At 41.6% G+C, this 22,751-nt stretch overlaps 1 protein-coding gene across 3 annotated transcripts in view; it reads right to left on the reverse strand.

The window, feature by feature from the left end:
• Positions 1-22,751, reverse strand: part of macrod2 (MACRO domain containing 2) — a 427,744-nt gene that overhangs the window by 35,320 nt on the left and 369,673 nt on the right. For all 3 annotated transcript variants that reach the window (XM_023963152.1, XM_023963153.1, XM_023963151.1), the window contains exon 9: positions 7,005-7,083. In XM_023963152.1, the coding sequence (XP_023818920.1) occupies positions 7,005-7,083 (79 nt within the window). The remainder of the gene's footprint in view (positions 1-7,004; positions 7,084-22,751) is intronic.

A 22,751-nucleotide genomic window follows, 5' to 3' on the forward strand; every position in this document is an offset into this window, starting at 1 on the left:
TTAAATTCCTACCAGTAAGCTCAGAATAAATGACACAAAACCGCCAATTTCCTCAAATTACGAGGACTCTCGGCGGGCACGGACAATTGCGCTTTAAAAAGCCCTTTTGATATTTTTTTTCTCCTGCCACCCCCCACCTCTTTTTCTTCTTCTCCTGCAACTCTAATGCTGGAGACAGACTGAGTGAACTGAATGAGTTTCTGGGTGGATGAGCTGAGTTGCACAGTGGGGAAACGGGGAGGAGGCTTCTGCAAATGCTTCAGGAGGAACTGTAAAGTAAGAGGAGAGGGGGAAGCGGAGCCGCGGACCCCCGCTTACAGCTCCTGGATCACACATGAAAACAAATTCCTACACACTCAGATCTTGCAGAGCTCAGCATGCCTCAAGGTACTCTGTGACATTGCACTATAATCTATATGCGGTAAATATGTATTCTCCTCCTTTGTGCACGCCACACATGAGTAAAGTGAGGAATATTTGCAAAGCCACATGCATAATTATGTAGTTGTGTATGACTGTGCATGCATCTGTGAAATGATAGCAGTACGGTTAACAAGCGAAAGAAAGTGTTGGCTTTGATGAAAGGCTGTTGTCATCTGTTCTGTAGAAGTGTAACCATCAGAGCTCCCCGTGGATCCACCGACAGGCCTTTCTTTTGTATAACACTGAATAAAAGGGTGCAGTGCATTAATCTAACCCTGCTCGGGGAAACAAAAGAGGACCCGGTGATAAAGTAAAAACAGCAAAGGAAGGGAAACGACTGCCAAATTCTGGAATATTATTTCCAGAGACACAGAAAACGCCCTTTACTTTTGGAAAAAATAAAAAAATAAATAAATCAATGAATGCTTCATGGTTTTCTTTTTATAAAGAAAAAGGGAATTAAAATCACACAAAGCATGATCATTCCTCATCACTGGATTTTTCAGCAAACTTTTTCAGCTATAATCATTTGAAAAGATAGCAGTCGGTTAGTGGGAGATGTGCGGCGCCTGCGTTTTATCTCCTGTCTGAGCTTCCAGAGCCGCTCTTATCTTGTTGAACCACAGATATTTAAACAAAAAGGGAGATTTCCGCTTGGACAGGATGGACTAAACGTGTGAGGCTTCCTGCAAACGCTACGAATAAACGACAAACGAAGACGTCTGTGAGCCCTTTAAAAAACATTAGTTTAGTGGTACAAATGACAAAGGAAGTGGCATGCTTGAAGGAGACTTTGAATTCAAATCCATTCAAATAATGTAGTTATGAGAAAAGTTAAAGCTGTGAGCGGCGATGCGTAACGATACCCCCCTTTCGCTGCCCCCCGTTACCCCATTTTTACCTGCCCTCATTGGCTGAAGGCAACTTTTTTTTTCTTCTCCCATATTGTGCAAAAATATGAAAATTGCAAATTTTTTGTCCGTTTATGTCGAAAATTCCTTTCTACCAGGTATGTGCAAATTTTGGTGAGTTTTTGAGGTAAGAACGAAGAATTGCAGAAACAATGTGGTCCCTTCAGTCCATGACTGCTGTAGGACATGAAAATATTGCTTTTTTATGTGTAGAACCTTGAAAAACAATTCCTACTTTAAGTAAGGGAGAAGTCCTAAAAAAAAAAAGTCAAAGTTTTAGTTTTAGCTGAATATTCAGGCTTGTCGCAGTGAAAAATGACAGATTAACATGAAAAATGATGTTTATATTGTCCAGATATTACCTCTATTTTTTTAAGAGCACAGTAAAAACTTTTTAAACTTTAAATCATAATCATAAGGTCTGTTTTCTTAAAGTTAAAATTGTACATAGGACTTTAGACCTAAAATGTGTGAAGTGAAACTTGAAATCCTTAGAAACCAGAATAGAAAGTAAACATGTCCTTGCAGAAGTTCCGTTTCTGCAGAAACATTCATGTTTAACTGGTTCCTCCTGAAGATGACTGCGCTTTCCCTCCATCACATCACCGGCACACCACGGTTCCCCCGTTTTCCAGCACCAAAGAACTGCTTTGTGAGACTTCATTTTCACCCTTCACAGGGTTCCTATAGCTTTTCGTATCCTCCAAAAACAAATTACACGTGTGTGATAAAAGCCAGTGTGCAGCACAGCTTTAGCTCTTCCAAAGCAGTGGGGGGTGCTGCTTTTGTAATGGACATTTTAGTGCAGATCTGTGCATGCACATGCGTGTGAAGGAGGGCCGACGGACTGGGATCACGGAGAGTATTAAGAGCCATGTAAATAAATGTCAATTGGAAAGTCAGTGAAACAGCTGAGGAAAATGCAGCGGCCTCTGCAGATCTGTGGGCTGTGTTAATACTGTCAGCGGCGTGGCTGATTGAGGAGAAGAGGAGATGGAGCCCCGCTTGTGGGCAGCCACCCGGATCATATTAGAGGAGGAGGAGTGTACCCAGAATCAATTTCTTCATGCTTTGTTTTTTTCTCTACAACCACAGCTGCTTCCATACTTGCATAGGAATACACGCCAAAAAGCAAGCGTGTTGTGAGGTGAAACACAAAACGGAATCGCTTGATTAATTCCACTGATTGAGCTGTGCATGTAAATCAATTAATCGTCTCTTTTTTTTCAAAGTTGGCCAGTAAGTCCTGGATATTGTCAAATACAAGTTTCAAGAGCAGTTTGTTAAACTATCTCTAAACTTCTTGTCCTTTAAGATGCGAAATAAACAGTCCTTTACAGTATAAGTTCAGTTCTGGGGGGGGCTTCTTTCAATGTCAGTAGCAGACGAGACTCTAAATGTATGGAAACACTTCAGGAACTTGTTTGGTTTGTCTGATTAAACTGTTTAATCTGGTGCAAAGCAAAAGTTGCCTCCATGTGTTTGAATAACTCATTATGATTGGAAAATTGTGGAAGTGCAACTTTCTGTCTCCTGTGCAGTTTGCACATAAAAGTGTTGGAGGAATTGACTGTATATGAGAACTGGACCGAGTGACCCCTCCCTCCTGGCGTTCTAAACAGGAAGTACCAAAAGTCCAATGGCTCCCTATTATTGTTTCACAAGGACTTTTGCTTAACTTTGTAATTTTTTCTCCGTTTTTTTTCCTTCTAATTGTTCTTAATGTTTTAGGGGGAAAAAGGAATTGGGGGGGGGGGGGGGGGTTCGATAGCTCACGTTTGATCTCCTTTGGGTGTTAATGAAGCTCAATGGGAGTCAGTCCATGTTTTGCTCTGACTAGCAACAAAATTGTGGCTCTAATATCATTTTAAAATGTCTCAAAAGTTGGACTTTCAAATTCTGGGGCGTTTTTTTGTGGAACCTGGTCTTTAGATGACTATTGGGCTGGAAAACCGTCTTTCTATCTAGCAGCTCTGGTTGTCGAAACGATTTTAAAAGGTACCAGCCGTCTCCACGGCTGGTACCTTTTAAAAAAAAAAAAAAAAAAAAAAAAAAAAAAAAAAAAAAAGGTACCAGCCGTCAGAATGTTAGTCGGACAGTAATAAGGTTGTGAGTTAGCGTGGTCATAGTACCATTTGTTTTATCTGTGTCACTCATTTTTTAAATATATTTATATGTATGACATACATTTTTAAATTCGGTGTCAGTGCACCTAAACATCCAGTATATTTTTCATACCAAATACAATATTTACAATAACCATTCTTGCTCTGCTACCTTTTTTTTTACATGTTCTTGATAATTCATATTTTTCTCTGTAGTTCAAGTTATACAAGTTACAAACTGTATGGCGTTCAACGTTCAAAAGGTTTGATGGACATATTTTGTGTAGCCTGGTTTCAAGTTTTAGGGGCGTGGACTTCCGAAAAACTCAATCCCATTTCTTAGAGTGGTTGCCATAGAAACGTTGGCTCGGATCAATCACCGCTTACTGACAATTTCTGGTTCCAACATGGCAACGTCCGTATTTTGCAAAAAAAAAAAAAAAAAAAATGGCGACTGAATTGACCTCGTCTAGTTGGGGCATTTTCTGTGGGTGACGTCACACTCACTCCCTCCAGTTCTCATGTACAGTCTATGGTCGGAGCTCACGTCTTGTCTCCTCTTTCTACAGTTAAGTACCCGCATTTCAGACTCTTCATGCTGACTGCTGCTGGAAACACTATAATAAGGTAATTTCCTTTATGCAAATTTCCTGTTTACATCCTCCTGCTCCGGGTATTGTTATGCCACAGATTGCTTGAATTTGAGGAAAGCCGGTATATGATGAAAAATGAGAGGAGCCTATTTCAAAATGAAATTCTGTGAACTCTTTCTTGACCTCAAACGTGCTTGAAACTGACTTGAGAGCAAAGATATGATGTTTCACATGACCCCACACTATTGTGAACGAATGACAGGAAGCCCACTACAGCCGTTAATCCCACAGGCTGCGCAGCCTGTGAGTTTGAAAAAGCAAAAGTGAGAAGACGACGATGAAAAAGAGAAGGTAAGTGCAACGGAAGACTATTAAAAAGCAAGGATCCTGCAGAAGCATGTGGCGCCTCTGTGTGAGGCATTCAGGGCTGTGGTAGGATCTACGAGGCAGTGAGGATGATGAGAAGTTCTGAATGTGCACCTGCGGAGCTCATTCACAGCCTGATTCACTCCTGACATTCTGTGCTGACTAAAAGCAAGTCCTTTTAGACTGTAAGGTTATGTGGCAGCAGCATGGTGCAATCATACTAATCAGCATTTCCTTCCTCACAACTTCCCTTTCAGCTTAATATTTTAAACCTGTGAGCTCCAGATAATGAAGATGCTTCAAAACAGCTTCTGTTCCCACCAAGAAAGTGCTAAACCTCTTCATCTTCCATGTGAAGAAGAAGCAGAACAGGTGAAGGTGAGAATGCTGCGTGTATAGAGCAAGAAACTGACCCAGAGTGAAGAAGACTTCTACGACAGAGAGATTTATCCCCTGCATGCACGTGCATGCACACGTGCACAGGAAGGTAAAGATGCCCCGACAGTAGGGCAAGCAATGTGACTGGATGAGAAGGCTTTGTTCACACTGGGCATGTCACACGTGTTCAGTGTTTGAACGCACTTTCAGCATACAGTGTTCACACTGGACTGTCGCTGCCTCATAGTAGCGCATGGAGCTACAGTTGGAGGAGGCTTGGTGCGAAATGTCAAAGCGGTGCAAATCTAATAGATCACAGATCTATTTCAACACATGAAAGACTTGGGGTCGTAGAGGTCCAAGCAGCCACAAACTGCCATTATTAATGTCTCCTTCATGATCAAAATTCCAACGATATTGGAACGATATTCTAACTATACAACGATATCCTAACTAAAAAGGACGCAGTTAGTAGGGCACCACAAAATCTGGGTGCCTGATTGGTCAAATTTTTAACTGGTTTAACTTTAAATGTCCGTTCAGTGATCACATGTTTTGGTATAAAAATTGCGTAGCTCCACCTAATTGCAAGTATTTTTAACGTGGAAGCCCAAAATGCACGTTTACATAAACTTTTCATTGGAAGTGGCCGCTTGAACATGCGTTGGCAAGGACGAGATGAGCGTAGCTTTAGGCTAATAGAAGTTGCACATGCCGTCGTACAGTGTCCTTATGCTACACTTTGGTTATTACTAAGGTGCAAGTCTAGTTCCTTACTGGCTGCGCATGAATAGGGATGCAGGGGATTTGCATGTGATGTGCCAGAGCTCCGTGGACGCCCGTAGGATGCCCACAAATACTGCTCTTTGGTGGTTCAATTTTCAATGAACTAACAGGCTCCTTGCAGGATTTTGGAGGGTCCAAAATAAAATATCCGTGCGACACGCCTTCGTCTCACACTTTCTTACCTTACAAACCTTTGAGCAACCTGTCGCTCGCAGCTTGCCTGTAGATAAAATGTGTATAGACATGTTCCCTCTGCAGGTACACTAAATGGTCCATGGCCCTGCTATTACCTGTGGGCCACCTGCGTGCCCTGTACAGGTTTGTCCATTTTTCGCCCATATCCATCCATAGGGACAGTTGTAACTAAGACTTTTTGCTATGTTCTGTCTAAGCGACCCAACATTAAACCACCGACTGACTTTATTCTTCCTCATGAGCAAATAACTGTATCTTGGTAAACAACAGCTTTTCTGGGATCTATGAAATAAGTCTCAGAGCTTTTTGTGACATTCTCACTGATGCACTGATGAAAGCATTCATGGGAGCACCATGCATGCATTCACTGCCTAGGCGACTCTTTTAAATGGTAATAGTCATCACTGGAGAACAGCTTCCTTTCACAGCACTAATATGATGAGATGGGTGCTGGATGCACAGGGGCAGACAGGCATAATTAAGGTCTCTCCCTGGAATGTAATCTCTCTTGGAAAAGACTGGGTAGAGGGGGGGGGGGGGGGGGTGGAGGTGACAGGAGTGCACAGAGAACAAAACACTCTCCATCTGGGAACAGCCAGATGAAGGCCTGAGAGCTGGTATTCCGCTGGGGAGGTGAGGAGGGAAAAGTGAGGCAAATGGGAGGTAATGCTGGGCTGCCGAAACCAGCCAGCCTCTTTCAGCTCCCGAGCTATTCAGTTCAATCCTCTGTGGAGCCCTATCAGAGCTGGTGACTGCTCCCGGTCCATGCATGAAGATGATGGCATGAAAGAGGGGAGGGGATTGCGAAAGGGACAGAGAAGAAAGCGGGAGCAGGAGATAATGGATGTTTGTTTATTTCGCACAGAGCCGAGAGAAGCAGTAGCCAGGGACGATCAGTTGCTAGGCACACGCACACTTTCTATTTTGCTCCACATTCATGTCATTATTATAGTCAATCAAATCTGACATTTAAGTCTCACAAGAAAAACGTGCGAGGAAGATAAACTAAAAAAAACGTATACGCTGGTCTTTATAAGACAACAAGTGACACTTGTGTTTTTTAAAACTGTCAGCACAAATTCTACCAAATAACCGTCTGAAATTACATTTGAACTTGTCATTCAAGAGCTCAATTAACATAAAAAACCTGCAAAGACGGGCCTCTCCAAGCATGTGAAGCATTAGAAGTACTGGATTCACGATTCTCAGAGCTTAAGGTGGGTAAATACTAGAGAACACAGACGTACCTTTGAAAAAGTCAGACATTTTCTTCTTGTAGATGGCAAAATCATTCTCCAGGAAGACGCAGAAAATGACCCGTGTGATCTGCACAAAAGAACAAAAAGGACAAAGGTTTGCCTGTAAATTATACAGCAGGAAGACACGCTGGGCAGTTCGACAATTTTAGAATAACAACGGGAAATGAGAAACAGATTATTTTTTTTATATTTAAATGTACAGAAAATTGTACAACCAGGAGAAAGAGAAGAGCGTTTGAAGGAAATAAAGAAACATTAGAGAAATTTAAAAACCAAAGCAATAATTTATGACACCATGAAATGAGATATTTTTATCTTTAATGCGACAAATTAAGCCCAAAAAGTATCCATAAATTAAAAAACGTTCCTAAAATGAAAAGCTAATTTTACATCGTAAAAACAGATAGTTTACAAAGATTGGAGCCTTTTGAAAGAAAAAAAAATTAAAGCCTCAAACAGCGCTACCTGCCCTGCCCTCGCCCCCCCATTTTAACACGTCCTAACTGCTTAGCACCCCTCACTACCCCCCTTTACCCCCTGCCACCTTATTCAGTGCTGCATTTGACAAATTCGTGAAAAAAAAAAAACATTTTCAAAATGGCAGCTTTTCTGTTAGTTTTATCTCCATAGCAACCATTTTCACTTTTGGTCACCTGGAAGCAACAAACAGGCCAATGATAATCTTAGAAGAATCGGCAAAAGTACATTTTTGAATTTCCTTAGCAACGGAGGTTTTGTTGGCTACATTCCTAATATAGTCACATTAATATTCATATTGTTTTATTAAGCTTGAGCTAACAATTTGCGTATCAAATTTTCACAATAACCTGGTAAGAAAAATATGTGGTCAAAAGACGAACGCCATTTTTGAACGCTCACTACACTAACGCAGCTAAAAATCGACAACTTCTAAAACCAAAATTTTTTCCCAAGTAGCTTAAAAAGAGGAGTAAGGAGGCAATAGATCGGAATCCCTAGGAGGAATTTAAATTTGTAGTTCGTGCAAAAGGTGATTTTTTTTTTTGAAAGTTCAAGATGGCGGCCTCTTCCTGAAGTCAAAGGTCAACAAAACGTTGGTTATGGTTGTAGACTTACACTGGGGGCATGTGTGTGACATGAGGATCACTCAAACAGGTTTTCTTTTCCCATATTATGCAAAATTGTGAAAATCGCCAAATTTGCAGGAAAATGGCCGCCAAGCCCTCTGTTCTGTGGCCATCCCATAATAATTTCAAAACTTCCTTTTATTATTTCCGACACCTGTGTTTCGGCTTCATGAGTGGATTTTAAAAATTTTGGCCCCATTTATTGTTTTGACATTTTCTCCCGCTGTGATGTCATCATTGTTGTTTATTTATTTGTTGTTTTTTTTTGGGGGGGGGGGGATTCGTTGACTTTGTCCAAAATTCATTTGTCCGTGTGCTCTGTGCGTGCAGATTTAGTGAAGGTGAGTGTTTGAGCATGAAATGTTGGCAGAATTGCGAAAAACATTCAGGTCCTTCAATCCAAGACGATGGCAGGACAGAACTAAAAGGGAAACGCTAACAAACGTTTTTTCCATCCTGCTTTACGATCTTAGTTTTAAAGGGGTGGAATTTAAAGTTCACTAATGTAAAAAAAGAAAAAGCTTTTGTAAAATGTCTGAACATCTATTTTCAGCCGACCGGCCCTGCGGATGGAGAAGCAAAGAGCTTTCTTTTATTTTGAAGTAGAATTCCTCCTTGACACTGAGTTCAAATTTTTCGAATATGTTTACAAAGTAAAACCAAGCGTTTTCTTTTATTACTTTTATGAAACTTCAAATCAAATATTTTAGCAAAAAAACGGGGTTTGTGGTGATGAGCAAATGTCAGAATACGCAAGACATCTATTGGAAAATAAATTATTGTTACATTTTTTTTGTTAACACCACATAAAGGTTGAGTACTAAACAGGAAGTTACCCCGAGCGACTTCAATAGTGTCTGATTGAAGGAGCTTTGTGGAGAAATGATGGAGACGGAGGTCAGCGGCTCCACCTTTACCCCTCTCCATCACACGGAGCGCCGGCATTAGCCACAGAAACCCATAACCCACCACGGCAGCAGATAATTGCTTGACAGAATGATGGCAATTTAACAGGAAAGCCATCTGCCAGCCATCCTTCTCAATGCAACATGGTGATATTCTTATTGGATAAAGAAAGCTAACAGCCCCGTCTCTGACCCCGCCGATGGGGTCCAATTTAAAGAGGCACCCTTCTGATACTCATATAGACATGCAGCTATAAATAGTTTATGATCAGTGCTTTGGAGTAAATGTTAGGCGCTGCATTCAGGCTGCTAACATTTTATTTTGCTAGATGTCCTGGGGGGCTTTGTTCATAATATGTAGACTCTCAAACCTTCAACAATAGAAAGCTTCGAGTGTCCTTTGAAGTGGGGGGGCTGGCTGACAAACAGAAAAGTGATGATGCTCTATGATGAAGCATACCACTGTGTGCAGGAAGGCCACAGGGCAGCTGCTCTGCAGGAATTTCCAGCAGACTGAATCTGGTACGCTATTATAAAAAAATAATAAAAACTGTACAACAGAACATTTCCTAAAGTCATGTTTTGCATCAGACAGACAGGCCAGCATGTAAAAAATAAAACCCCAAATGCCCTTTCAGGAAGGTATGGGCTGTCTGCGGGTCTGCAGGTCTAACCTGTACAGGGAATTTTGGGGCGGAGCAACCACGCCCCCTTTCCCCTCCCCATCGCTGAGGGCTCGGAGCCGGGAGCTTGTGCTTCAGCCAGCTTACGTCACAAATACGTCATAGTAAGTAAGTAAGGTTTATTTATAGAGCGCCTTTCACATTTAAAATCACAAAGCGCTGAACAGTAAAAACATACAGTAAAAGCAGAAAAATAAACGTAGAATAAAAATATAACAATAACAATGAAACCAGTCAGCCAAAAGCATTTATGAGTAAAAGTGTCTTGAGTTGACTTCAGGAAAATGCCACAAGAACATGTTACAAACACCATTTTTATTGGGAGTGGGTCTTTGCATGACCCTCCACGGGCCTGAAAAACTCAATCCCTGCAGGCCAACCCCCCCGTCCTGGTACATGTGACTTTACACATAGATAGTAATTTAATCAGTCTAATGGAAAGTTTCATCTAAGAAATATTCGTGAGTTTTAGATTTTCCTAAGTTAAAAAAATGAAACGACCATTTCAGGCATTTCCGTTTTGTCCTCCTTGCTGCAGCATCTTGACGGTCTGCCCAAGAGTCAACATAGAGGGTGATCTGGAACCGGCACACAGGTATCGGCACACAGGTACCGGAACACAGGTACCGGAACAGACACCGCCGGTCATGTCAGGCTTTACTTAAACAAGCACAGATGAGAGGAACACGCAGATATTTCACTGAAGGTTTTAAGATCAGAGGTCCGGTGTTTGGGCTGAAGATTGTGTATGTTGAGCGTGCACCCTGGAGTTGCCAAGGTTGAAAAAGTTAATGGAAGACTAATTAGAAAGCTGGGATCACCGCACGCTAACCTGCCCAGCCATTACTCATCACTGATTGGATCCCATGGCTTCGAACAGGAGGGATGGTCATATTGATAAAAACGTGCTCTGCACAACAAGTTTGAGTGTAGCGCCAACAGGAGCAACTTAGAAAAACTAGAAAAGATTCATAGGTCATTTTATTCATATGTTTTTTGATGAAAAAAATGCTTTATAGAATGTATAATTATTAAAAAAAAACAAGAGGAAGATTCTACATTTGAATAAGTTCCTCCTTTACAGTAAAAATCCAGAAATAACTATTTTTAAAAGTTTAAAATCAACCCTTAACAGATTTCAAAGTCTCATATAGTCTTTTGTTTAAATTGAAAAAATTGATATCTACATTCGATTAATATTTTGCACCTGTGTGTCGCTCACCAGGTGTAGCAGGATAACAGACGAGCTGTCATGGCCAAGCAGACAGGAGCAACTTATGAAAACTAGAAAAATGAAATACATTCTTAGATTTCTGAATCCAAGAATGGAAAATATTATTATTTTTATGGAAAGCAAACACCTGAACTAGGAATTCATAGTTGTCAAAAAAACAAGAGGTGGAAGATAAAATCTCGTCTAAAGCAACAAAAAGTCTACCTTTACAGTAAAAATGCAGAAAAAAATATTTAAAAAAAGTTTAAAACCAACCCCAAACAGATTTCACTTATTTAATAAAAAAAAAAAAACTTTGTTTACTATTTTGCACCTGTCCGTCGCTCGCCAGGTGTGCCAGACTCCTGCCAGCTGGAGCCACTGACAGAAGCAGATAAATAAAAAACAACTACAAAATTAAAGAAATTCATTGGTTTTTTTGACTGATGTAAAATAAAATTGTGAAATTTCTCATTTTTATAATGTATAATAAAATTCATTAAAAGTAATTGAAGTTAGAGAAATTTTGAATAAGTTACTCCTTTACAGTAAAATGCAGAATTTATTTTTAAATCAACCTAAACACCTAAACCTAAACAAAGTGTCACACACTAACTTGTTTATTTATATATTTTTTATTTCTACATCGGATTCATATTTTGCACCTGTCTGTCGCTCGCCAGGTGCACCGGACTCCCGCTAGCTGGCTAACAGATGAGCTGTCATCGCTGGCCACCCATGCCCATAATTACACAGAGGGCAGTCGCAGCGGCATCCGGCGTGCAGACTCCACGCACACATTTCTGTTTCTTGCGTTTCCGTCTTCACTCTGTCACAAACAATAATAGGAACACGTTGCCCTAGCATGTCTGCTCCAGCTGGAGCCCACACCCATGGGAGAGTTGTGTCTCTGTCCTACACTTCTTTGTCGAGCTACAACTCCAGCATCCAGATGGGGAAAAGCAGCGTGGCGCCAGTGTTTGTATTTTCATTAAATATATATATTTTAAATATTTTCTAAAGTTAGTAAACTTGATTTTTAATTTTATAAACGGGAAGCTGGTGAAGTCAGAGAATCACATCCATTTTTTATTAAGAAACATAATTTATCTCTGACGTGACATGTAACATTTGAGTGTTGAGTCTGTGATCCCGCCTTGATAATACATGCCATTGTTCAAGAAAGATTGAATAATTCCAGCAAATTATCCCAGAGCCAGATATATCTCCCCATAAAACACAGCCTCCTCGCTGCATCATCAAAGCTGTAATCAGCAGGCACTCATCCCTTTTTCTGTCAGAAGCGTTGGGTTGGATAGAGGGTTCACTCTGCAGCAGGTGGACCATATCCAGGCTATATTACTGAGGTAATTACACACAGCTGTGTCCCTCTCACCACTGGTACACAGAAAGTGCTTGCTGCACAGAAAAGGAAAACTCAACTCGGGCCTCACATGTCTGCAAAAAACACTCGACCAGATTAATTCAAAACCGTCCTCTGATCCGTGAAAGGACAACTACGCAGCTCACAATCTGTGATATTCCTTTTTCCAGAAGCTAAGAGATTCGCAGCGTGGCACCAGCAGACGCCAGGTACCTGCGCGGGAGGCTCTGGTGAGGCCGTAAGCGGTTGCCTTATTTGACATTGATTGACCTCTTTGCAGATGGTGCTCCAGCTCCACCCGCAGCAAGCTGGAGAATTATCATTTCAAAGAAGTGCCCAGGAAAGGTTATCCCTTTGAACAAAACGCCTCCATCCACACATCAAAGAGCAAGGCGAGCTCTTTGAGAAGACACGGTTTGGACCAAAAGCCTGGGGGAAGTGCTGAGCTCCGGCTCTCCATCCAAAGCCCAGCTGACATTCGAGGCTCTTCGTATCGTCACAGGGGCAATTGGATAATCAACTGAGTCAAGACTGATGTGTTTTTGCACAATTATGAGAAAACATTTGGCACACTGTGACTAAATAGAAGTGATAACATTCTTGTGTGCTGATATTTCATTAACATAAAACGTAACAAGTAACTTGTGTAGCAGAAAACATCCGACAGAAACTGCCGTGCTGTAGGATTCGTCCCTAATTTGTATGTTAATCCAACAAATGCTTCATACGCCTCAAATATTTTACACATTACAGCTGAACAAATAGATGTCTCAGTATTACCCAGGATTCACAGCTGCGTGGCAGCAGCGCTGAAAATTGGAGTACATCATGCTTGAGACATTTAGTCTTTGAGTCCATAATTTTCAAAATATGACTGTCTCAAACTGAGTAAGACATCGTTTGGCTTTTTCTGCCAAAGTGTGCTGCTGGCAGCAAAAGTGTTATCTGATTTTTCATTCTTTCATGAGAAAAACTCAATTTATTACTAGAATTTTTTGTTAGGAAGGAGAATAAATTTAGTGTTTTACATTTCTGACAGAGAGATCCGAAATTTTGGGTTGGTTTTGGAATTAAATTGTAATTTGAATTGAATCGGTTAGTTCAAAAGGGGCCCAAGTCCAAGAGGTTTGTTTTGCCAGGAAATTATTTTAATTGCATAGCTTAAAGGGAGGCTACACCAAATGATTAATACTTTACCCAGATTTAGCACCAGTTCATAGCTTACAAATGCTATAATATGAAGCACCTCACTTTTATCATTTCAGAGGACTAGCAAACTAAAGTCTCTGGACTTGGGCCCTTCTTGAATTAAACAGGGGTGCTGCCATATTGGGTAACTAGTGCTGCCCTCTATGGGATAAAGCTGAACCCATGCAAGAGAGGCCCAAGTCCAGGGATTTGCATTAATGCATTTTAAATGTCAAGCATAGTCAACACATTACAACGGACTTGGGACTTTTTTGCACATAATCAGATAGCTTTTCCCTTGAAGACCATAGAACATATAATATCTCTACTTTAAAAAATTGTGGACTTTGGCTCCTTTTGAACTAACCGATTCATTGGGACAATGCACAATAATCTACGTTTAAGCATAGCTAGAACATAAATATGCCAGAATTAACCCAAAAGCTAAATATCTTTTGTCATAACGCAGGTAAAGACAAAAGACACAAACAGACATCGGGCACATTGAGGGACATGAAAACTTAGACAACAACACAGAGTAGACATGACCACAAACATGACTGTTTACACCATAAAACAACTCTAGGATGAATGCTCCTGAAGGATCATTTCAACTATGGGTGCATGTCTGGTTTGTTTGTAACTGTGTGATTTTCAGAGATAAGGCCTGTTCACACCGGGACGAATTTCGCCGGCGATTTTCGCCGACGTTTAACGCCTCGTCACTAAACAAAGGGCACCAACGAGAGTGTGCACACCGACGCGAAAAAACGCCAGGCGTTAAAGCGTCAAAAAACGCCCGTTAAAGCGGGTTCGTTTTTTTTTTCCGTCGCGTCGCGTCGAAATCTACTCGACCAATGAGAATGGCGCTTTTGCTCACGTGTCTGGAGCTTCTGAAGTTACAGTAAAACACAACTTGGGGGCGCTCAAACACAAAACTGCCTTGCTGAGCACACATACCAGCGAAGAAGATAGACGCCAAGTAGCGTCTACACTGCCGCGAAGGAATAATGACGGACATTCTAAAATATCCCCGAACCAAGCACCAGTTGGAGCTACTGGTGCTTGAAATATTCATGTTTTCTTTGTTTGATTCTGACAAGCGTGTAAGTACTTGCTCTCTTCTTCTGAGTGAAAAGCGACTTTAAGAAGCGTAAAGTTGCGCAGCGCCACCTTGTGTACAGGAGTATTTCTGTTTTACATTAAGCGCCATCTAATGTCAGGGAATGAAATTGCATGTTCACTCCACTCATCGTCAGCGAAAATCGCCTGGGTGTGAACACAAAAAACGTGGCGAAAAACGCTGGCGAATAACGCCTGGCGAATATTCGTCCCGGTGTGTACGGGCCTTTACTGATGTGATCAGGCAGTGTGTTCCAAACCGTTGCACCTCTGATCCATTTCACTAAATGTAGTGTATAACAGTCAACGCTCTACATTGTTTTCTCCTATGTATGCAACTCATTAAAAGTGGGGGATCAAGCCCATTTAAAGCTGTAAAAATGAGACAGCCGTTCAAAACAGAGGATCCTTTTCTAAAACCAGTTCATCATATTTACTAGGAACATTACAATAGAGACACAACAAACGCTTCTCATCTTCAACGTTGTTTTGAATAGGGACTCGAGTGGCTATAAAATAATTTCATTTGAGACCATGTTGTCTGACAACAGGTTAACTGACTAAAAGACATGGAATTCATACAATACTTTTGCTGCCTCCGTGGTTGAACAGCCTCTTGTATGGCCTCAGTCACATGCTGGGGGTTTTGGGATGTCTGGGCCATAGAGCAACAGCCACACTCTGGTTGTCAGTCTAGTCCTTATGCCAGTCTAGTCCTTATGCCAGTGGCATGTGAATCTCCCATACGAACTGTCCTTTGATTGTCTAATTTCCACATTTCTAACAGTCAGGTTGCATGGAAGGACCGCCCACTTATCATCTGTTGTTCACTACGACCTGCAGCATCCCCGAAGAAAAAAAATGAACCTGAATATTTTTGCTCAATGGGCCAACCCAGCGGCTTACAGTTTTGTGTGGTGCACTGACGTCCCCCGTTCAGGTTTGACAATTTATCACCCGTGAGGGCAGTTGTGACTAAGGCTAAACATTTGTTAAAGTTTGATAAATCTTGAAACTTTTGATCACTAAAAGCTAAATTTCATATCAGAAACATTTCATTCTATACATAACCTTGCACTAAGAACCCGTCAGACGTCACTGGATATTTGGTAGAAGAACTATGGCAGTAATTAAGAGCTCCCCACAGCAGCAGTGCAGTTGAGTGAAACCTTCCTCCCTACAGAGCCTTCAGGTTGAAAACACCACTGCCATGCTTTGGCACACAAACAACACCACTGCAGATCCGCTGACAACTTCACAACTTCTATATCGATGGTCAAAGAGATATAATCATGGAATCTGGGTGATTCTGTAGGGAATAGTTCAAATGCAAAGGGGAAAAAATGGGCTGGAAAATGGGGCAGCTGTGGATGAGGTCGGTGGGGGAATGATGAAGGACAGACTAATATGAGGGCTGCACCTCTGATCCGAGGACTCGCTGGTAATGAGCTGACCTTTGACGAGACAATGACCTATAAGAACCTCTGCTGATGAGGCACAAGCGCCTTTGTGAAGGAATACGGAGGGCTGAGCCATAACTCCCTTCCTACGTACATTCTAGATGGCATTACTGTAGACAGAGACAGAAATTCCAATATTGAGATTGATCAGAACTTATTAAAAAGAATATTATCTGGATGAATATTTCACAGAACTAACATCTGTGTAAAATATTTTCACAACGGTACCTTTTCCGTGTTTAAAACGTTTTGTAACTTCAGCAAAAACCTTTTTTTCCATCTATGCTGCTGTCGTCAGCGTCTGATGACCATCAGATTTTGCCTTCCCAAGGATTGTAGGGGATTTATTCTGCAGTTTTAAAACATTTTCATTTACGCCTTCTGAAATGTCCTTTAGGTCTCCACACACATTGAAAACTTGTTTTTTTAACCATCTTGGTCCATTGCCAGAAGGAAAGAAAAGGGAGAAAAGAGAATTTTGAATGAATATAATCTAAAGTGTCACTAGCTCAAGAATAAATTAAAGCTTCATCAAAGAACATGACGACTTTTATCTTGAAAGTGGTAACTGAAAAATCTCGACAAATCACACAGAAGTAACCGAGATGCCGAGATGTGGGTGATGTTCTCTGAGGGACAGCAGAGCTTTTCTCCTTCCATCCATTAGGCGAAAGACGTCACATGATGATAAAAAATCCAGACTTTGTTCATTTTCTGGCTGAAATGCAGACAAAGGTGCTTTATTTAGAGCAATGTTTTCCTCATAATTTGCACAGGTGTAGGTTGAAAAACAAAATATAAATGAGTTAAGGTGTTTCTGAAAGTGCCTTGGTCGGCAAAAAAAAGCTCCACAAATAGATGTGGTTTTATCACATTAAAATTTTTACTGTGTACGAAATATTCTAAAAGCACAGACCTAAAAAAAAAAAGCTGTGGAGTGTTTTTCAGAGCATTGAGCATGAATAGACTGAGAAACTGCTAACATGAAAATTCATTTACATATCAATTCATGCTTTACATTCTTCTTCTTTCTCTTTCGGCTTTTCCCATCAGGGGTCGCCACAGCGAATCATCCTTTTCCACCTCACTCTATCATGGACATCTTCTACCCTAACATTAGCCAACTTCATGTCCTCTGTCAAGACATCCATATATCTCCTCTTTGGCCGTCCTCTTGCCCTCCGGCCAGGCAGCTCCATCTCCAACATCCTTCTACCAATATATCCACTATCCCTCCTCTGAACATGTCCAAACCATCTCAGTCTGGCTTCTCTGACTTTGTCGCCAACACAGGCAACATGAGCCGTCCCTCTGATGTACTCGTTCCTTATCCTGTCTAACCTGGTCACTCCTAAGGAGAACCTCAACATCTTCATCTCCGCTACCTCCATCTCAGCCTCTTGTCTCTGTCTCACTGCTACCGTCTCTAACCCATAGAGCAGAGCTGGTCTCACCAATGTCTTGTACACCTTTCCTTTGAGTCTTGCTGGCACTTTTCTGTCACACAACACTCCTGACACTTTCCTCCACCCGCTCCAACCTGCCTGCACTCGCCTCTTCACCTCTTTTCCACAATCCCCATCACACTGAACTGTTGACCCCAAGTACTTAAACTCCTGCACCTTCTTCACCTCAGCCCCCTGTAACCTAACGCTTCTACCTTGATCCCTCTCGTTCAGACACATGTATTCTGTCTTACTACGACTGACCTTCATGCCTCTTCTTTCCAGAGCAAACCTCCACCTCTCTAGCTGTTCCTCCACCTGCTCTCTACTCTCACTGCAAATTACAATGTCATCCGCAAACATCATTGTCCAGGGAGATTCCTGTCTTACCTCGTCTGTCAGCCTGTCCATCAGCATAGCAAACAAAAAAGGACTCAAAGCTGATCCTTGGTGTAGTCCCACCTCCACCTTGAACTCCTCTGTCTGACCTACAGCACATCTCACCACCGTCATACTTCTCTCATACATGTCCTGAACTACTCTGACATACTTCTCTGCCACTCCAGACGACCTCATACAGTACCACAGCTCCTCCCTCGGCACCCTGTCATACGCCTTCTCTAAATCTACGAACACACAATGCAGCTCCTTCTGACCTTCTCTGTACTTTTCCATCAACATTCTCAAAGCAAAAATGGCATCAGTGGTGCTCTTACGGGGCATGAAACCATACTGCTGCTCACAGATCTCCACCTTCTTCCTATGCCTGGCTTCCACTACTCTTTCCCACAGCTTCATTGTGTGGCTCATCAACTTTATTCCTCTATAGTTGCTGCAGTTCTGCATGTCACCCTTGTTCTTAAAGATCGGGACCAGAACGCTTCTCCTCCATTCCTCAGGCATCTTCTCACTCTCTAGAATCCTATTGAACAACCTTGTTAGAAATTCCACTGCTGTCTCTCCTAGGCACTTCCATACCTCCACAGGTACGTCATCAGGACCAACGGCCTTTCCGCTCCTCATCCTTTTCAGAGCCTTCCTAACCTCCTCCTTTCCAATCTCTGCTACTTCCTGCTCCACAACAACCACATCTTCCTCCCTTCTTTCCCTGTCATTTTCCACGTTCATCAGCTCCTCAAAATACTCCTTCCATCTTTTCTGTACACTCTCCTGGGTTGTTAGCACCTTTCCATCTCTGTCCTTAATCACCCTTATCTGTTGCACGTCCTTCCCATCTCTGTCTCTCTGTCTGGCTAGCCTGTACAAGTCCTTCTCTCCTTCCTTTGTGTCTAACCTGTCATAAAGCTCATCGTAAGCTTTCTGTTTGGCCTTTGCCACCTCTCTCTTCACTCTACGCTGCGCTTCCTTGTACTCCTGTCTACCTTCCTCAGTCCTTTCTACATCCCACTTCCTTTTAGCCAACCTCTTCCTCTGGACGCATTCCTGTACTTCCTCATTCCACCACCAAGTCTCTTTACCGTCTTTCCTCTTTCCAGATGACACACCTAGCACCTTCCTACCTGTTTCCCTGATAATCTCTGCTGTAGTTTCCCAGTCCTCTGGGAGCTCATCCTGACCACCCAGGACCTGCCTCAACTTCTGCCTAAATTCCTCACAAGTTTCTTCATTCTGTAGCTTCCACCACTTGGTCTTCTTTTCTGTTTTCCCTCTCTTCTTCTTCCTGGCCTCCAGAGTCATCTTACACACCACCATGCGGTGCTGTCTGGCTACACTCTCTCCTACCACCACTTTGCAGTCATTAACCTCTCTCAAATGACCTCGTCTACATAGGATGTAGTCCACCTGAGTACTCCTACCTCCACTTCTGTATGTCACTCTATGTTCCTCTCTCTTCTGGAAGTAAGTGTTGACTACAGCCATTTCCATCCTCTTCGCAAAGTCCACCACCATCTGTCCCTCCAGATTCCTTTCCTTCACACCAAACCTGCCCATCACCTCCTCATCACCTCTATTGCCCTCACCAACATGCCCATTAAAGTCTGCTCCAATAACAACTCTCTCTCCTCTGGGGAAACTCTCTATGACCTCATCCAACTCACTCCAGAATCTCTCCTTCACTTCTAACTCACAGCCAACCTGTGGCGCATACCCACTGACTACATTCACCATCACCCCTTCAATTTCTAACTTTAAGCTCATCATCCTGTCTGAGACTCTTTTCACCTCTAGAACACTGTTTACAAACTCCCCCTTCAGAATCACACCTACCCCATTTCTCTTCCTATCAACACCATGATAGAACAGTTTGTATCCTCCTCCAATACTACGTGCCTTGCTGCCCTTCCACCTTGTCTCCTGCACACACAGTACATCTACCTTCCTTCTCTCCATCATGTCTGCCAGCTCTCTGCCTTTCCCTGTCATTGTGCCAACGTTAAGAGTCCCTATTCTCAAACCTATGTTCCTGCCTTTTCCCTTCTCTCTCTGGCCACGTGCCCTTCTGCCTCCCCTCTTTCTTCGACCAACAGTAGTCAAATTTCCACCGACACCCTGTAGGTTAACAGCATCGGTGGCGGTCGTTGTTAACCCGGGCCTCGACCGATCCGGTATGTCTAAAGTGTTGTGGATGATTCGCATGGTTATTTTGGCAATTTTTACGCCGGATGCCCTTCCTGACGCAACCCTCTCTATTTATCCGGGCTTGGGACCGGCACAGAGGCAACTGGCTTGCAACCCCTGTGGCTAGATTCATGCTTTACATTAAAGGTTTAAAAAAAATTTTCAGCCATATTTCCTTTTCAAACGATTGAAAGACATAAACCCAAAGAATCTCTGCTCTGGAGCAGCTGGATCTAACATCCTATAGGATGAAGATGGAGGCAAGATTAGTTAACTGACCATAGGTTCTCACTCAATGACTAGCATTAAAAAAAACAAAAAACATTGGTTTTGATATAGAACTAGTTTGAGATTAGATGTGACAACAGGATTATAATTCCAATTTTTATTCTCCAAAAGTCAGGTGAGGAAATGGACCAAATACTATGGATCATCTGTGAACATCAGCTTTAGGGGAAATTCTGATGAAAAGTCTACAAAAAATTGTTTTCGTCTTGTTCTGCTATTCTACAGATCTTATCTTTCTGCCATTAACACCTATGGAATACTTAACCTTAAGGCAAAAAATCCACATCCTAAAGAGACCATAATGTCCCACCTCTAAATAACTCTAGAGTTTGTTTCTTCTCCTATGAGGAGATACCACCTCTTCGGGGCAAAAGAAGGGAGGAATACTTAGATAAAAACTGTTTTTTGGTGTTTTAGACATGTTCTTCTGGACTTTTTTCTGACGATGTAGGACATATATAAAGAAAATGAAGCTAAAAGTTGCATTTCTGAGTATTTCTTTATGTGGATTGTTGTAAATCAGGAGAAGACAAAAAATTTCCATTTGAAAAAAGATTGTATTTGTGATGTAAAACTACGGTGGGCGGGCCACAAGCTTCCTGCGCCGCTCCATTCTGATGCATCCGCTGTCAGACAAACAGATCCATGGACGTCTTTGTTTTCCTCGTCTGATCTGGACTCTGGATCCAAACTGCACGACTGATAGCTCTGACACTGCTGCCATTTTTGTTGCACGATAATTTTTTGGTTGAAGATGTGAGGGGAAGAAGTAAGCTAGCAGGAGAGAGTTGTCCCGCCCACAACTCAGAGGTGAATTTCTAATGAACTACGGCAGCTCTGCAGAAAATATGTGCTATAAAATGACACAGGTTTCTCATTTTGCCTAAAAACAGCAAAACTTTGAAAATATAACATGTATGTGATTTATAAAAATGGGTGGATCCTCATTAACTGACACAGAAAATTGTGAGACTTGGATGTGTGTGTAGGAGGAGTCCAGCAGAACAGGAGCTCCTCAGGGAGCTGTACTCTCACTCTTAATTGTTCATGTTGTAGTTCTCATTGAAAAAAAAACTATATGAAAAGATATATAGAAAATTTAAAAAAACGTTACATTTAGTAATGAGTTCAATAATAGTTACCCTACTGAGTAAAAACAAACACTAAACCTGATTGTTAGGCCTTCCAGTACTAACATCTGTAGTGAGCATCTATCTAGTTATTAAAACAAATAGGATTTACTTTATAAAATGTGTTATTTATTTGTTTGATTCTTTCTCTCTATGAGCCCATCCTGCTCTACCTTTGGAGCTGAAGCTGCTCCAAGATCTTTGAGTATCAGCAGCAACAGGAAAAACCTATTTCCCATTTGCTGACTTTCACTAAATATGCAAACGTCACTAGTTTTTCAGATAAATCCTTTTGGATGCTGGCCCTCGAGTAAGCAGGTTTTGCATGCAGTGATCCTGGCTGACTGCTATGTCCAGTTTCTTCCTTACAGCAGCATGTTCGCCTGTCTGGACCTGACCAGTTCTGGAGGTTCTGTCATCGTAACTCAATTTGATGAGCAAATCGACATCTGTTTACATGAGTTAAATATGATATGCTGCCGTGTGCATTCTTACAAACCATTTGCTCGAGTCTTTTGTCCTGCTCTAGCTGGGTTCTGTACTGCGAGACAGAAATGCTCCAAAATTTCCATGTGAAAATTTTAAGATCAAATAAACGTAAACAAAAATAATAAGTACTAATGTTTGTGTAAAGAATTGCTCATAAAAAAGACAATTTTCAATTAAAACCCACAGACAGACTTAAATTGGGCATTATTCTTCCAAATGGAATAAGCAGTTATTTTTAAGAATTAGTTTTGGTTTAGTTTTTATTATTAATTTTTACATTTCATTGTAGCGCTAGTGGTTAGCGCCCTCAGGGCCCTGGTTCAAATCCTAGCTGGGACCGTGTGGGTTTATCTCCGGAAACTCCATTTTCTTCCCACATTCCAAAAGCATACTTCATAGGTTGATTGGTGACTCTAAAAAAATGGTCTCAAGGTGTGAGGAATTGGCCCTGCAACAGATTGGTGATCTGTTCAGGGTGTACCTGGCTTTACTCAACAGTAGCTGGGATCGGCTCTAACCCTGTGACTCGAAATGAAATAAGAATGGATAGAATTTATGACAATAACATATCTATCTATCTATCTATCTATCTATCTATCTATCTATCTATCTATCTATCTATCTATCTATCTATCTATCTATCTATCTATCTATCTATCTATCTATCTATCTATCTAATTAAATCATGCAGCACAGATGTCCTATAAGAAGTTTTGCCTTAAGACTAGTAAATAAACATATT

This window comes from Oryzias latipes, chromosome 15, assembly GCF_002234675.1.
Source record: "Oryzias latipes chromosome 15, ASM223467v1".
NCBI classification, from domain to species: domain Eukaryota; kingdom Metazoa; phylum Chordata; class Actinopteri; order Beloniformes; family Adrianichthyidae; genus Oryzias; species Oryzias latipes.